Here is a 17,078-nt window from a genome sequence, read left to right as displayed (position 1 = left end):
GGGATCCGATCCTGAGTGACACTCAGGAGTGAGGGTCATTTTATGTCAGTGTAGGACGAGCGGGGGGGACTGAGGGTGACGAGAGGTGGAAGACAACTGGGCGGAATTGTCAGTTAATTGAATGCCAGTTTGGATCACACAGATGAATGAGCATGGCATAATGACAGAGCATTAGCACATTCGCTAGTCACACACATCCAGTGCCATCACACATCAACGCTGCACTATTACCTTGTTATAACCACAGACATGCGTGACAAAAAAACACGGTAGGAAGATAAATGTAATGCTTTTTTTTTCTTGATACAAAACAGGAAATGTGAGTTTAATTGATTAAACTGACTTGCATAGAATAGACTGGGATATTTAGCGTGTTGATATGTTATATTGTCATTGCTTGCACAAGCTACAACCACATAAAACACAAAATCATCCATATCTGTCCACTTTTATTGATTGATTTGACAGATTACAATATTTTCAAAAATTTAAAAAATGGTTTACAAAATAGCAACCTTTAAATTCATGAAAAAACTTACAGTTTATTACATACAGTAAAATAATCAAACAATTCATATTCAATGCAAATGGCCTTAATTTCACTGGATGTGAAAGTTCTGTATGTATATTGCATTTAATGAAGACAAGAAATTTGCATTTTTTTGGTAAAAATTGACCAGAACTCAAATTAAGACGTGTTTTAATGCATTATATTTTAATGTGACAAGGCACAGATTTTGCATGTCAAAGTTGAGGTGTTATGAGGTGCAGGTCACAGGGGATAATTTATACGTAAGCTAAACTATTATTCCTCATGACTCCATAAGTGTTACAAAAAGCACAATGTTAAATCAGCAGAGTGCTCTTTTAATCCAGTTACAGTATGCAGGATTAGAGGTATACAGGTACATGTACAATGCAAAGGACTCTGTTATTCATAAGCAAAAGAGTAGTAAGGTAAAAACTCATGTTAACAAAAGAACAAACAAATACCCCTGAAGACCCTTAAGATATAATCATTTATATAAAAGGAATTTTTTTTTTCTTAATAGGTGAAAATATAAACTTTCATCAGCAAACATCAAGCACCACCAGGTTCTTCCATTACCAGCTTGTCTTCTCTATACTCCACCCTCATGTCTGGCTGCCCCTGTGCCTTGACTATGACATAATTAAACAATGTGAGCCCTGGGTTATGTGGCCGACTCTGGCGCAGGTCACTGGATGGTGTACTCATGTTTTCAGGATCCTGATTGTTTTTAGAGAAATGCAATTAATGTAATGAGCTAGTCACACAATAGAAGAATCTTACAAGTGCTGAAAAATACTGCTTTAGCTTTATCCTAGTTAATAATTTGTATTAAAAAATATTTTATTATAGTGATAACACATTTCATTTTAGATGCCTTTTAAAACACTCAAGGTCACCTTATATAGAAGAGTTAAAGAAATAAATACAAGAAAATCTGAGTTCACTCACCCTATATAGTGAGACCAGAATGAATACTGGGATGCATATCAGGGGTGTAATAACAAGCAGAGAGCCCAGTGTGACTCCCCAGGTGCCAGGCTCAAACCCATATACAACAAGAGGATGACTTTGCACCAGGTTATACAGCAATGTAAGCTAGGGGATAGGAGAGAGTCAAGTTAGAAAGACAGACAGCAGAACAAATGCGGTACCGCTGCAGCATAGATGAAACAAGATTAACATTCATTTGGAATCATGTTTCAGGTGATTCTACAAATGTAAGTCAATTTTTCACTCACTTTTAGCTTTGTTTTTGGTCCTAACATCCTATTGGCCTATCCATCTATATGAGTACATGGCTGTCAGTGGAAGAATTAGTTTTTAATTTACAGTTAGGTCCATTATTTGTTGGATTAAAACACCTTTTTTGTTGTTTTGCCACTGTACACCACCATAGTAGATTTGAAATCAAAGTACAGACTTTGAGCTTTTTAATTCAAGGGGGTTTGTTATCTGGTCGGGAATTAAAGCCATTTTTATCGACAGTTCCCCATTTGTAGATGCTTACATTAATTGGGTGACAATGACAAGCTTTTTTGTGGATTAAAAAACTAAAATAAAATATCAGTTTGCATATGTGAGTTTTAATTTGTATCATATTTGCTACACCCAGCCTTTTTTGATGTTATTTATTATTTTAAAAATGTGCTTTCTTTTTGGGGGGGGGGATACCGTTAATGATGTAGAGCTCTAAAAAACTGAATATCAAATGTTTATATTACACTTGCCATTACAAGGTTAAAAAGAAGAAATGCACTTGTATCACAAAGGTAAAAATACAGAGAATGGAACAAACATTATCTGAAGCATACCATATCATATATACCATATATACCATACCAATTGAGTTAATGTTTTGGCATCGATATGTATGGCAGCCAGAGGAACTGAATAACCAAGTGTTAAGTGAAGACAGAAGTAGCAGGAAGAATTCTCAAGTCTATAGGACTGTACTCTCAGCTTAGATTCAGCCAAATGCTGCAAACCTCTCAGTGCCCAAATGACCATATTGCAAAAGCAACCCAAGAGTTTCTCAAGGCAAAGAATTTATTCTTCACTGACAAAGTCAGTCACATGATCTCAGCCCAAAAAAGAGCATGCTTTTCATTTTCAAGTCAAAACTGAAGGCGGACAGACCCCCAAACAAAAAGCAACTGAAAGTAGCTTCACCTCAAGGGAGGAAACAGCATTTGCTGATGCCCATATCTTCTAGACTTCAGGCAGTTATTGACTGCAAAGGATTTTTTATCCAAGTATTAAAAATAATCCCCATATTTGCAATTATGTTAGCTTATCCAATTTACTTTTAGCTGCTGAAAATATTGTATGAACAGTTCATATAATAGTTTCCCTTGAAATGAAGCTGAAAGTCTGCACTTCAATCACATCTTGATTGTTTGATTTCAAATCCACTGTGGTGGGCGAGAGAGCAAAAGCTACAAAAACTGTCCTTGTTCAACAAATTATGGACCTAACTGTATGAACCAAATGTGCACAAGTAAAACCAGCTAACTGCTTTTTCTGAAAGTGTAATTTTATTATCAAGTGAAAATAAAAAAGATTATGAAAAAATCAAATAAACACTTTGATATTCCCATTTAATCTGCCTTAATCTGCCCACGTTGTGTCACAAGAAAGTTAGTTGGACCTTATAAGCTGCCAGCAAATACACTGTGGTGGTAGCTGAATAAATAATGAATGTAATCTTATCTGCAGTATAGCATTATGTTAGCAATCACACTACAACAGTGACTGGACACACCTCCTTAAGCAGGTCAAGGCACAGAACACATCCATCCCAGTGATGCAAAGGACTGCACTGAGGATTAAACATGCTCAGGCGCAGCACACATCACCAAATGTGTGACTACATGTGACTGTAGTCAGCTCATTTTCATTGAGAGCTGAAAACAGTTGTCTGAAGCAGCAGATATCAACACTTTGAAAGCTGTGACAGAGAATCAAAACACAGGCCAACCATAGCGTGAGCTGAAAATCAGTCTGCAGCTCCATGAGGAAGGGAGGTCCAGACTTGAAATATAATTCTCTGGAGATTTCACATAGTTTCATTGTCTTCTAAGATTCATTTGATGCTTTGTGATTATAAAATCACTGCCTCCAACTCTGAAATTACATTGTGCTGATCACGTCTGCAATGACATGATGTTCACATAAAAGCATGAGCCTCACTTTCTCCTTCCCGTATGTGTATTTATGCGGGATACTATGGGAAGATTTAATTGGATCTCTTGCTCATGTTTGTGCAGGTAATGCCTTCTGGATTTTTTTTTATGGAAAAATACAATAAATAATATGACTTCCTGTGTATTACAGAATTTTCAAGAACTTTATACTCCAGCTTTTGGTGCATAAAATGAAAAACTAGTGTTTTATTTGTCTGTGTATTTCACAGCTGAAAGATTATGAATTTCTCTAACCAAGCTAGCCAACATTACCCTATACTATCTTGATAAAGAGTGAAGTGTTAGGTTAATTTCCGATGCAAAAGCGTTAACCTTGGGACTTTAAAAACCAATGAATGATGTCATAATGGATATGTCCATCTGTTATATATAGTCCATGAGTTCACTGGCAGTTAGTTCACTTCCCCAACAATCGTATCTGTACCTGACAAATGTAATCTGCGTGCAGTAAAGCGACCAAAAACTGGTTGTCAGAATTAGTAACAGGTATAAAACAATGAAATTAATAAAAAGATGAGAGGAAATTGGCATTAAAGCAGAGATCCAGTGTGAAAGACAGAACAAAGGCACAAAGCAAATGAATCAGATTAAAGAGATATGATACCGGAGTGAAGACTCACCCCGCAAATGAGCGGCGTGATGAACAGCCAGCAGTACTTCAGCATAGGGAACGGATGATACCCAATCATGTCTTCAATGTTGTCATAGAAACGGTCTGCGCCTGTAACATGCACAGCAATACAAGGGAAACAGAACTGTTTCAGTTTTACAGGAACTGCTCTAACACTTCATGAATACAATGAGGAGTTGAAGTTTCATCTTAACTCCTTACTTTCACTTTAACATTTAGACATAGTTACTAGTTACTGTTCTGTTCCAGCTTTAAACCACAATGTATGATCAAAAGTTAGTTCGACAGTTGATATAACATGTTTGTGATGATATGCTATGTTTGGTTTTCACTAAGAATGGCGCAGTGCATCATGAACAAACGTCTCAACTTTGGTCTTATCTGTCAAAGGACATTGTTCCAATTAATAACTGACATTTGATTAGCAGCTCCTGACTCTACTTACTTATGGAAACTTTCTTTTTCACATTGCAATAAATATCCCCCAGTAATATCAATACATCTTGATATACTAATTACTACAGTTTATAAAAGTAGCCTATGAAAAATCCAGTCACAATGGATTTTGCAATACAACATCACTAACACAAATGCTTATCTATGATGATTCAGTATATGAGGAAGGAGGGGGAAAGAACAACAAACAAATCAACAAACATCACGAAATAAAACTCAAAATGACTGAATTAAAAAAATATGTTTTCCAAATGAGAAGAAAATGACAACGCATGGGACAGCAGTGTATAGGTTAATGAGGAGCTGAGTAGGAGGAGTTCAATTGGAGATGAAGATTAGAAAGCAGCTCACCTTCATTTGCTACCGAAAGAGGCAGAGACATTTAAAAACAGGAGTAAAGTTCTATGAGATTGGAAAGTAGACGATCTGCAGAATGGAGAGACATCCACATATTGATTTTCTTGGAAAATGCATAATAGCTGAAGAATTTGCCAAACCTACTTAGGAAGGCAGACACAGCTCCATGAATGATACAGTAATCAACCTTGAAACTAACTACAACTTTACAGAGGCAGAAAGAGAGTGTCCTCACACTATGCTGTGTTGAGTATCTCAATACTGTGTAGACTCCCTTTGAAGAATAAGGGAGGCCAATTGAATGAATAAACAGCTAACAAAAAAGGGGGAAGGGGAAGAAACACATCAATATCTCCATGTGCTTCAGCAGAGTATGATAATACCAAAGAACAAGCAGTTCAGGAAATTGAAAACTGAAAGAAAACTGCCTGGATCCATAAAATACAGAGACTCTGAGAAGTGAAAATAAACCAGAAAAAAGACAAAAGATATGATCTATTGTACACTAATGACTTTGTGATAAGTCTTAATAACTAGCTATACAATCATGTCATGACACTTTTGTATATGACTTTCAACATTAATCAAAAGTGCATGCAGTCACATCTACTGATCTGCTTGCACCAGATAACGACTGTACATTTGTCAAATGTGTCTTTTAAAAATACTACAAAATACAACATTGGCAAAAGGTAAGATTCAAAGTGATAGACTCTAACAGAGAAGACATCAAATCAAACAACAAATGTGACATATCAGAGCAGTGCTGGGAGCATTATCTATCACCAGAGTGAAAGAAGCACAAACAAGAAAGATGAAATCACGAGTGTGTAAGTCTGGCTTTTATATTTTTTGTGACCTTTGGGGCCCAATCAGTGATGGGCCCCAAAGGCATGCCTGAATAAAGCCGTAAGTGGGTGTGTACAGTACTGTGCAAAAGACTTGAGCCAAGACTTGGGCATCAGCAATATCTTGTCAGGAACCTGGCAAAGATGCTGGTGGCACTGTGGCAAGCTTTCTTATCATGTCTTTAAGTAGTCTTTAGGAATAGTTCTCCAGGCTTCTTGAAGGATATTCAAATTTTTTCTTTGCATGTTGGATGATCTCTTTCACAACAATCCCGCACTTCTTCAGTAATGCTTAGATCCGAGCTCTGGGGACCAATCTTGACTGATATGAGTGTTCCATTGTGTGTTTCTTCTGCAAAATCTGTTTTCAATTTTGACAAGATCTTCAACACCACTGGCTAAAATGCATCCAAACCACAAAAAAGCCTCTAGCCTGTTAAAACTGGTTCGTTGTTAAGTTGTCTGTTATGTGTAGACATAACACATATTCATCCCTTGAGTATAACGCATTTTGTTTTTGTTTTTTGCTAGAATGATTTATAGGTAAGTGTTAAGTGCCAACAACGTGTTAACAACAACAACAAAAAAACATACCTCTGAAAATGGTCAGATATAAAAGCTGGACTGAAAATGAGTGAAAAACCAGCTGGTGTCCAAAGAAAGCCTGGAGAACTATCGCTCAAGAACCACTTTACAAAATTACAAGAACGTCTGGCATCTTGGAAGCAAAATATAAATTGATGAGGAGTGGCCCAAGACTTTTACACAGTACTTGTGTTTAAAATGAATAACTGTAGTCAGTGAGCCTCACTGTCAGTGAACATTGTTATATATACTCCATTCCCCATTCATGGTAAAAGTTATCTAGCTTTAACCGTGTGCAGTAGCAGAAGTAAAATTAAATAATATTAGACATAAATAAACACACAATACTCTTATCCCTGCATCATCATTAAAATGTCACTTTTAATGCTGGTCCTATAGCTGTTTTAATTTTACTTTGGACAGACCCCAACAACTGTTTCAAAGTTGGTCCCTAAAAGATATGCTTATAAAGATGGAGATAAAACGATTCTGCTGATGAAACAAAGGCTCTGTATGAATTGCATAAGCTAACTAGATATAATAAAGTTCCTTTTATGTAGCTACTGTGGATGTACTGCAGTACTGATGATGTTGATATTCTAAAGATAAATCGATAAATCACATATTCCTATTATTTAGGTTATTAGTAAGATCGTCTTACTAATTAAGAGCTAAATTAGTATGCTTTAATGCAAAAACATTTTTACATTTAGAGAAAAATACTTTGAGAAACAATTCAAAGAACTTAGAGGAAGATAATTACTTTTGCATGGATAAATTCTGCAGTACTAGTTTAGAGTCAATAACTTACCATATACCCAGCCAATAACAATGGTCTCTGCGCAAGCAATAAATAGGAGGCTGGTTCCACTTGGACCATATGTGTCAACCAGCTGGAAGAGGACGATCCCGCCCTGAAACAAGAAGAGAAAAATTTAAAAAAAAAAACCTGATAAAACTGTCAGAAGGGCTGTTTTCTCCTTGTCTGTTTTTAATGTCACCATTATCAGAAACCTATACGTGCAACATGAAATGGAAAAAGCTTTAACTACTAGAGAATACGCGACCTTAACAGAATAGTTCACTTTCCTACTTTATTTCAACAAGTGCTGATAGTGCACAACCAGCTTACTTCAGTAATGAAGGGCAGCCCCAAACAGAAGCAAACAATAGCGATGACCAGAACCAATATCTCTCTGGCACACGGCCTCCTCAGATAACGTGGAAACAGGTCAGTGAGGGCTGTGGCCAGGCTCTCCACACACACAAACTGTGAACACAGAACTGAAGATTAGCTTATTTTGATTTTGATCTGATCCTGGGCATTGTGCATTGCATACAATACCTGACTATCTAGGCCGAGCAAAAGGAGCATGAAGAAGAACAGCACAGCCCAAAAGGACGAACCAGGAAGCAACGACAGAGCTGTAGGATAGGCAATGAAGGCTAAACCGGGACCTGTATGAAGAATGTGAATGCATCTATTAAAACATGACATGCGCATTCCAGGGCGTTGTTAAGGTCATAGCTTTAAGCTGTACCTGAGTTTGGAGTCTTAGAGATGAAATAATCCCAGATTTAATGCAAAAAAAAAGGTAAACAAATTATAGACAGACACAAATAAGTAAGTGGTCATTTTGTGGGAAAAACTGTATCTCCTCATCTTTTGAGACACTACATTCCCAAAGAGGAAAAAAGAAGAAGAAAAAAAAACAGCATCACAACCCTCTGACTCTATCTGAACAGAAAGTGACATCTTGTGGGCATTGGATGAATTAAAACTTTAACGCACAAAAACTAAAGACAGCATGTTTACAAGAATAATTTATCAGGTAATTATTTAGGAAACTCTATTTTACTTCCTTGTATGCAATTATCTTACCACCAGCTGAAATGTCTTCCAATGAAATGTTAAGGTCCTGAGCCATGAATCCCAGCACTGAGAATACAGCAAAGCCTGCAAAGATACTGGTGGCACTGTTCAGACAGCACAGTGCCAAACAATCCCTGGAACAGGACAGAGAGACAAGCCAAAAGTATCGAAAAATTAAAAAAAAAACAACAAAAAAAAAACAATAAATGTGATGATGTCTGCCTTTAAGGAGGCTGACCTGTAGCAGTTGTTGTTGTATTTGTTGTAGCTCCCCAGAGCCGTCAGCACTCCCTGACAAACAGCATAGGAGAAGAACACCTGAGTCCCTGCATCACGCCACACCTGGAGAGGGACAAGATTTCTGACATGTTTTGAAGCTGAAATTGTTAAAATAACTGAAGGCATTTCAGATCCAGTAGATTAAGAGCTGTTTTTTTGTGTTTTGATATATAAATTACCCAGGTATACAGCATTTGCATATTCCTGCTTTGCTGTTACCCTGTCATAAATTACAACTACATGAGAGAGCGTGCACGTTGAGGCTTGTGAATGTGGGCAGGCTTGTTTTCACTATTGTCTATCTGCAGGCTACAGTCGTGACAGCATCTGGATAACATTAGAGACGCCACAGCTCTGGCTTGCTCATGATAGACCTGGCAAGGCTCCAAAGCTATATAGAGGCCTCTACTCTGACCCAGTGGTGGGCTTGGTTTATTCCCTGCCTTGGGTCAGAAATGGAAGTCTGAGACTGTGGCAAATGATCTTTACATCCTATTCTGGACAAAGAAGGAACTGTTATGTCCCTGGAATTAATTATATTTTGAAGTCCTCTGAGCTTCTCCGCGTACATATTCAAACACGCACACTGACACGGAGACAAAAGGAGACACATTCACACAATAAACAGACCGCAGATGTGGGCCAGAACTGAACCACTCCTCTGCAGTGCACGTGAAAACAGACAATCGCACGCTAAAGCAAGTCTAGAAACTAGAACGACTAGATCTGCTTCCAAGACCATCTGGCACTGCATAAATCTGCCCCGTAACTATAAGCGCTTTCACCTGCACCTCTCCAAAACATTATTTTCACACGTTTTCCCACACTGCATTGGGGCTATTGGGTTCCTACAAGGGTAGCAATACTTTGTCTTCTAACTCAAACGGTCACATGTGACATGACCAGATTGTTCCCCTGATTTACACGATTCTTCTTTCTGAGATAGTAACACAGCAACTGAGGCAAACAGACAAAGACTGGACAGGAGAGAGATGAGAAAACAACCGATAAAAGCAAACACCAAAGGGCTTCAACTCAGACTAGGGTGGAGAGGGCTGAAGACCTGCAGGACCCGAACAACCAAGTGTCGTAGTGACAGAACATCCTAAAAAATACAGAATGAAGATTAAGTGTGCTGTTTAAATGCAAATATAAATTAGATTCACTGACTCAGCTTACAAAAGATACTTTTTTGCAAGGTAAAAATAGTATTTAAACAGGTTACTTCAGGCCCTTATTTACATTCCTTTGTGAGGAAGATGTATATGTTTTACTGAAGATCATCTTTGGGTTGCTTTTCCTGTTAAGGCTATGTCTTGGGACCGGAAATAGAAGTCAGGGCAAAGAAAATGGAGGGGGAGGGGTGCATAACTGAGGATAACAGGACTTTGTATTCATCCTGTTAGAGCGGAGAGAAATCCAACAGACAGTGTTGTGTTGAGAAATGAAGACAGGCAGATGATGATCTGGTTGTTGATGACTTTCAGTGCAGATGGAGAACTCGTTCTCACTCCATCCTTCACACTGCGGCTTTCAGATGATGGTAAAGTGGTCGTACTGTGTGCTGTGTTTGTGATTTTTGCATTCCACAACCAAACACTTCAACATAAACATTTGATAATCAGAGTGAGCTCTTACATCTGGATCACTAAGTCTGGTGAAGTCGGGCTTGAGGTAGTATTTCAGGCCCTCTCCAGCTCCTGGGAGCGTCACTCCACGGATGAAGAGCACAAAGAGCATCAAGTAGGGAAATGTAGCAGTGAAGTACACCACCTACAAACATATAAACGCAGGTTGTAGTTTTGCATACTTCTCATACACTCATCCGTTGGTTTAAAGTTGCACATGATTCGTTTTAGAATAAACAAAGCTATAAGCTGCAACTGTCAGGCAGTTCCTTTTGTAATGGAATTTTTGCCACCACCACCTCCTGCAGGAAAAACACTTCTCGTACACTGCCATGTGTTCCACTGTTTATACCGGATAGTCATTAACTTGGTTTTTATTGCTATTTTGTCTTCATGTAATAGAAAGGGATAAAAGTCTGCGGCTAGAAGTGGGGTTAATGAGAACAGTAGGCCTGAGCCAGAAAAAGCACAGTTGGGGTCTGTAAAAACAACAGAGCTGAAGCAAAGAGTAAAATGCTGTCAGACGAGTGGGGGTAATATCTGTCTCGACAGCACATCAAATACATATTTCCTGGTTAATATTAACATAACTGTCACAAACACCCAAGAAATATCACACAAGCAAGCTAAAAGTGCTGACTGACAGCTTGTGCCACCTTTTTAATAGGGAAGGGTTTATAAGCTACATATTTTTGCAGACTGAGAATCCCTTCTTACCCACCGACCAAACGGGAAAAATGTAACACATCACTTTGCACACCATTATAAAGCTTTAACAGGGACAGCTTTAACAGCTGATATCCTCCACGTTAAGGAAATGCTTACCTTTCCAGTTGTTTTGATTCCCTTCCAGATGCAGAAGTAACATATGATCCAGGCAAACATAAGACACAGAGCCAGATCCCAATGAATCTTACCCAAAGACATGTTTTCTGATATTCTTAACACACGGTTACTATGAAAAAAGAGACATGTGGGAACACATGAACACATGGATGCTCTCCAAATGCTGATGAATGCTCACTAAAACCCCCATTCTTAAAATCTTCTCCCACTGCAAATAAACAGATCCTCATATATACGTCAAAAGAACACCACCAAGCATCTCATCATGAATACGGATGTTGAAACTGCTCCCTGTTTATTTTGGATGAATACGGTTTAGATTATAAATGGGCACAGCAAAGAGCACATATTGTTTTCATTATGGAGCACAGCGATTTCCCAGTATTTGTTCTCACACCAAATCAGGAGGTTATCATGTGAAAAGAGGCAGCCATGTTTCAACATGTCTAAAAGAGAGAGGAGCAAACAACTTTGAATGAGAGTTGGAAGTTCAATAAAAATGCTATTATTCAGTGCTATTATGTCTTTTGAGGAATGTAACTGGCTGCTTGTTTTATTTGGGTGGCCTCGGTTCAACTTATGTTGGCTCACTATTCACACCGTGTTTTCTAACTCACAATTATTTTTTGATATCTGGGAAGCATTGAAAGCTATTGTTGAGGAATTTTCCACCCAAAGACAAGCTAAATGGGGAATTTGACTGTCCAGCTCTTCTAATGTTCAAGGAAAATAAAAGTATGAGTGAGTTTCTAACCTCCAGAACTCCTCTTCTGGTGACGTGCTCATCAATATTGTTTCATTGCTGGAAAGAAAAAAAACAAGTGTATAAGGAGGGGTGAAATTAATCCTTTAACATTCTAACAGTTTCATAAAGACCACAAACACATTTATTTTCATAGTAAATGCATTTTTAATTTTAAGTGGATCTTATGTACTCAGTTTTGGCCTCAGATTTGTATTGTTCAATCATGCTTTGCATGATTCACAGTTTGAAATAATCCATATTTATCATAACGGGACTTGTTAAAAGCCTTTACTTCATCCTAATAAACAAACAAAATGTTTGAGTTATTCTTGCTGTAATCGGAAATCTAATCAAAAAATAAGAATATAATAATTAAAATGTAATAATTCTAATGTTTACATTTTTCAACCCACACTGTTTCTGCATGTGTGTGTGTGTGTGTGTGTGTGTGTGTGTGTGTGTGTGTGTGTGTGTGTGTGTGTGTGTGTGTATTTGTCTGTATTTCTTTCTGTGCAAATGTGACCTTGACCTCTGTGTGTGCATCTAAGGACCCAGCCTAAATAATTGTCTGTTGTCTGAACAACACGATATGTCTCAAATCAGGCGATTGCACATCACACTAGGTGGTTGGTTGTTAAAGTGGGATGTTGGTTGTCTCAGAGGATGTATAAAACCCTCTACAGATAACGATTAGGCATGTCTTTCCTCCGGGCATCATTGAAGTGAGCAGATTAGAAGACCACCCAGTGGATTTATCCTTCTTTTTCCAACCCACTATGGATTCATTATTTTTGAGATTTGCTCTGGTCAATACCGGAATCATAGATTGGGACTTAGAGGAAGTTTTGGGAACTTTGTAATGGGTTCTACCTCCTCAGAAAGAATTTCTGAAAGAATTCATCTACATCCAGGGTGTTCTTTCTGTCCTCCACTAAAGCCCCATCAAAACTGGTAATGAGTTATTAGCAACAGTTTAGATTTCATTATTTTATATTTTAAAATGTGTTACTTTCTTGAAATGTTTAAAATTTAAACTGATTTTATTCTTAATAATCGATGAGCTGTTTGCTTTGCCCTTGTTAAATTGCTTAATAAAGTATCCGATCTGAAATTAAACTTAATTATGTGGACGTTCCCTTTGTGATTTTCTTTTTAAATGAAAAGGTAAAACTTGGGTATGAGTTTGAACATCTACTTTTGTGAGGATCTTATAGGTTATTCTAGCCTTTAAGAATTAACAGATCCCTGAGGCTACCTGTCCAGGTCACCAAAGTAAATTTTGTAGCAAATTTTCTGGCAAAACTGATTGTACCTTATTCAGGGTTGGTAGTGTGGTGCATCATCTAAACTATTGTGGTACTACCCCTAGGATCAGACACTCAGGCAATTTCAATGGAGACCTAGTCCAGACTTCTGTACAGAGGTAACTGGGATCTTAACAGGCTTTAAAGGGTGAAGTGACTTTTTGTGCACTATTGCGTTGAGATCTGGTGACTGTGGAGCCCATTCAAGTACAATGAACTTGCTGGCATCTTCAAGAACCCAATTTAGAAAAATCTGCCATCTGAAGATGGGTACACTATGGTCACAAAGGGATGAACATTGTCAACTCAATACTCAGTAAGGCTGTGGCATTTAACTAATGCTCAGATGGTACCAAGGGGCCCCAAGTGTGCCAAGAAAATATCAAATTACACCACCAACAATAGCCTGCACAGGCTCATCAAATTTGGCAAGCCTGTGCAAATTGTAACCTCCATTTCCTGTTCTCAGCTGACAGGAGTGGCACCCTGTGTGGTCTTATGCAGTTGTAGCACATGTGCTATGTGTCAGAAAATAAGGAATAATAGGTCCACTTTAGTAAGAAATATCACATAAATGTCCAATCAATGAAGATAATAGGAATATCTAAAGCAGTGAATATAATAATGTAGAGAAGACGTTGCATTAAATATACCTTAAATGTGGCACATTTCAAACATTTGACATTAAACTAAAGCTTGACAAGTCCTTTAGATTTATTTGGTTGCTTTTTACCCTCATATTATCTTTATATTATCCCAAGGTAGGAGTAAGTAAGCATTTCCTACCCTGAAAAACATTTACAGTACATCTGGAAAGTATTCACAGTGCTTCGCTTGTCCTTTTAATTATGTTACAGCCTTATTCCAAAATGAATTCAATTATTTTTTTCACCTTAAAATGCTAAACACAATACCTCATAATGGCAAAGTGAGAGTAGTTTGCTTGTAATTCTTGGAAATTTGTTTTTTTTTAAAAATAGGCATTTTTACCTTTTTTGGACTGTGGAGCAGTGAAGATAGACAGGACAGTGAGGAGAGAGAGGGGAAGTCATGCAACAAAGGGCTGCAGGTTGTTTTGATAAATTTGTAAGAATTTCAAGCAAATGTTTTTCATTTTGTTATTATGGGGTGATGTGTGTAGCATTTCGATGTAAAACATGACTTTAATCCTTTTTGGAATAAGGCTGTAACATAACAAAACGTGGAGCAAGTGCCGTGAATGCTGTCCAGATGTTGCTGTAAAGCATGGGTGCGTTTCAGAGATGCTATTGTGCTGTTTAATCCCATGATTACTATTAACCTTTTCATAGTCAGACTCTTTTCAAGTCCACATAAAAAAAATTTCAGTTGAGCAGACAGAGTGGGGACAGTTCATTTGTACAACTCAGAAAAACAAAATGCAACTTACTAAGTTGTATTCTCATAGTAGTCCATTGAGGTGACGTTGTGTAAGAATGACCAGTTGGACCCGGCCTGAAACAGTTGGGGGTTTGCAAAGATGCTCATGCGACTGTGGCACGAGTCTAAGTGATTAAAGAAAGAGGGATAAAAGTGAGAATGTTAGCTGTTTTCTCTTAAGTCTTGAAAGAAAAATCACTGCTTATCAAATACAGATGGGTTTAAGCAAGCATTCTTACCAGAGTTCCACCAGTTGTCACATGTAGACCAGGGCAGGGGACTTTTGAAGGAGTTTATTAGGTAGAAGATAGCCCATGCCAAAACAATAATGTAGTATATGTTCAGATAGATCACAATCACTTGGGACGCAAACCCCACTCCTAGAGGACAAGTGACATTTTAGATAGTTAAAGGACATTTTTGGCTGCTGTCTTCTTTTCTTTTATGACAAGAAGACAGAAACATTATATAAAAGCAAGTCCCAGCACCATGCACGGTTAACAAATCCTCCCTTTTATGTAATTACGTTTGAAAGTTAGATAACACCTAAGTCAGCTACTGGATCTGAAGCTTGGAATATAGACTTAGCCTTCTATATGTGACTTTCTTTACTGCTAACGGCTACACTATTGTTTTTGCAATTTCCACAAAGAAAGCGCTGTCAGAAATACGCAGTTCCTAAATGTGAGCCTTGTTTTTACCCTGAAACATGGGACATATCTTCCTCCAGGCAGTCACCCCACCCTCACTCGTGTACTGTCCCAGCGCTGTCTCCAAGAAAAACACGGGGATGCCACAGAAGAAGAGGAACACGCAGTAGGGGATGAGGAAGACACCTAAAATTATAGACACAAACTATTTCATCAGCAGGTGGGTTTGTTTTTTTGTTTCTTTTTTTGATTTTTTAATGAAGGATCCTTATCTATTAGTTGAATGTTTCCATCAGAACAACTCTCCCACAAACAGAACCTCTCACCTCCTCCGTTCTTGAAGCACAGGTAGGGGAAACGCCAAACATTTCCGAGGCCAATTATTTCACCAGCCATAGAGAGTATGAACTCCATGTTGTTGGCCCATTTTTCCCTCGACAGAGCCCCATCCTCAGGAGCCTGTTTTTCTGCCTCAGAGTCTGCAGCAGGAACATTCCCGGTTGTTTCCTCAGTCATGGTCTTTCTGTCTTTTGTACAGCATTTAAATAAATATCATGGCATACCTGTTATATTCTCCCCATCTTTCTTGCATGCATGCAAATATAGATCATGAGCTTTGTAATTTAACTGATGAGCCTCACATTTGCCCTAATAACGATTATTAAAGAGAAAAAGGCACAAAAAAAATAGCATTTAATTTTTTCCTCCACTTTCTCATCGAGATTTGAATTGATGCAACTTACCAGTGAGCTTGTAGCGAGCGCCACAGTGAAATTCCTCGACTGTATGAGCGAAGTTTGCAGGAAGGTTCTATTCTATTTTCTATTGAGGGGTGTGCCCTGAAGGATAAGTAGCCACACACGCTCTGGATGCGCCATCCCTACGAAAATGCTCGTGGATTTTACTCAAACGTCTCAACAAGCGGCGTAATGTCACACACATGCACACAACAGCCATCTCAGTGCGTGTGTTATGCACAAGTAATTGCAGAAATTGCACTTATTGTCATCAGATGGAATAAAATTATGCACGATTGTATATTATCGTAGAATAATGATAGTAGCGTATGTAAGCTATGTGTGTTTGGACCCAAACTTCTAGACGCCTTAATTAATCTGGATGCTACCCACTATATAAACTGCCTAGGGTACCATATGATTATCAACATCGACACAGCTTTTAGGAAATAATTTTATAACATGCAAATTCACACATATATATATATGTGTGTAGTAGCTGGTCTGTACGTTGCGTGTACGTATATACGTTGTTGTTATGTTGTCTGTGTTATCGTCTGTACATAACTGCTAATCAAACAGTGACGTTAATAATGCCGGACTTTTTTCTCCTATGAATATGCAGCTTGAGTAGAAGAAAAATAAGAAATATATGTATGTATTATTCATTCCTCTGGTTTTTATGAACAGGTTTTTGTTTTGGGGTTTTTTTTGTAATCTGTGCCATCTACACAGTGATGTGTAATACACAAAATACATATCAGCGTTTTAATAGGTTACATGAGCTAAGCGAACAAGCACCGCAGTCCGAAATGATAACAACGGTGCTAATGTTTGTATTAATAGTAAAGTATTAATTATAAATTGGTTTTGTAGTGTAGTACGAGACAATCAGGTACCAAAAAAATAACTTTGCCGTCATTATTTAGCTTACATAATATCTAATGTATTTGTTTTATTGACTGCACTGAAAAACAAATAAGTCAAAAATGACAGGTTGAGCTAA

The 17,078-nt window shown here is 37.9% G+C and overlaps 1 protein-coding gene across 2 annotated transcripts; it reads right to left on the bottom strand.

Moving 5' to 3' along the window:
• Positions 1-547: 547 nt before the first annotated feature.
• Positions 548-16,203, bottom strand: LOC146649956 (sodium- and chloride-dependent GABA transporter 2-like). Of its 2 annotated transcripts, XM_085386313.1 has the most exons (16): positions 16,079-16,203; positions 15,662-15,862; positions 15,387-15,521; positions 14,925-15,065; positions 14,696-14,810; positions 11,993-12,040; positions 11,218-11,347; positions 10,403-10,537; positions 8,724-8,827; positions 8,495-8,619; positions 7,958-8,070; positions 7,745-7,882; positions 7,424-7,526; positions 4,356-4,456; positions 1,481-1,627; positions 548-1,249 (listed from the first exon to the last, which is right to left on the bottom strand). In XM_085386313.1, the coding sequence occupies exons 2-16, from the start codon at positions 15,849-15,851 to the stop codon at positions 1,082-1,084; spliced, it is 1,893 nt and encodes a 630-aa protein (XP_085242439.1). In that variant the 5' UTR covers positions 15,852-15,862; positions 16,079-16,203; the 3' UTR covers positions 548-1,081. The 2 variants fall into 2 exon arrangements, with proteins under 2 accessions (XP_085242439.1, XP_085242440.1); XM_085386314.1 differs by lacking the exon at positions 16,079-16,203 and having other exon boundaries at positions 15,662-15,931.
• Positions 16,204-17,078: the final 875 nt, after the last annotated feature.

The sequence above is a fragment of the Rhamphochromis longiceps genome, linkage group LG17, assembly GCF_057381845.1.
Source record: "Rhamphochromis longiceps isolate RC_006_pf linkage group LG17, R_longiceps_female_GT1.1, whole genome shotgun sequence".
In the NCBI taxonomy this organism is placed as follows: Eukaryota; Metazoa; Chordata; class Actinopteri; order Cichliformes; family Cichlidae; genus Rhamphochromis; species Rhamphochromis longiceps.
The sequence above is the reverse complement of the archived record's forward strand: the minus strand, read 5'-3'. Positions and strand labels throughout refer to the sequence as shown.

What these genes read in the sequence shown, in the direction of transcription:
- LOC146649956 (XM_085386313.1), bottom strand. Translation starts at nt 15,851, where the DNA reads ATGACTGAGGAAACAACCGGGAATGTTCCTGCTGCAGACTCTGAGGCA. An exon ending in GATATGTCCCATGTTTCAGG is followed by an intron (nt 15,066 to 15,386) that starts GTAAAAACAAGG and finishes CTTGTCCTCTAG; the next exon opens with GAGTGGGGTTTGCGTCCCAA. An exon ending in CCAGACTTAGTGATCCAGAT is followed by an intron (nt 8,828 to 10,402) that starts GTAAGAGCTCAC and finishes GTCCCTCTCCAG; the next exon opens with GTGTGGCGTGATGCAGGGAC.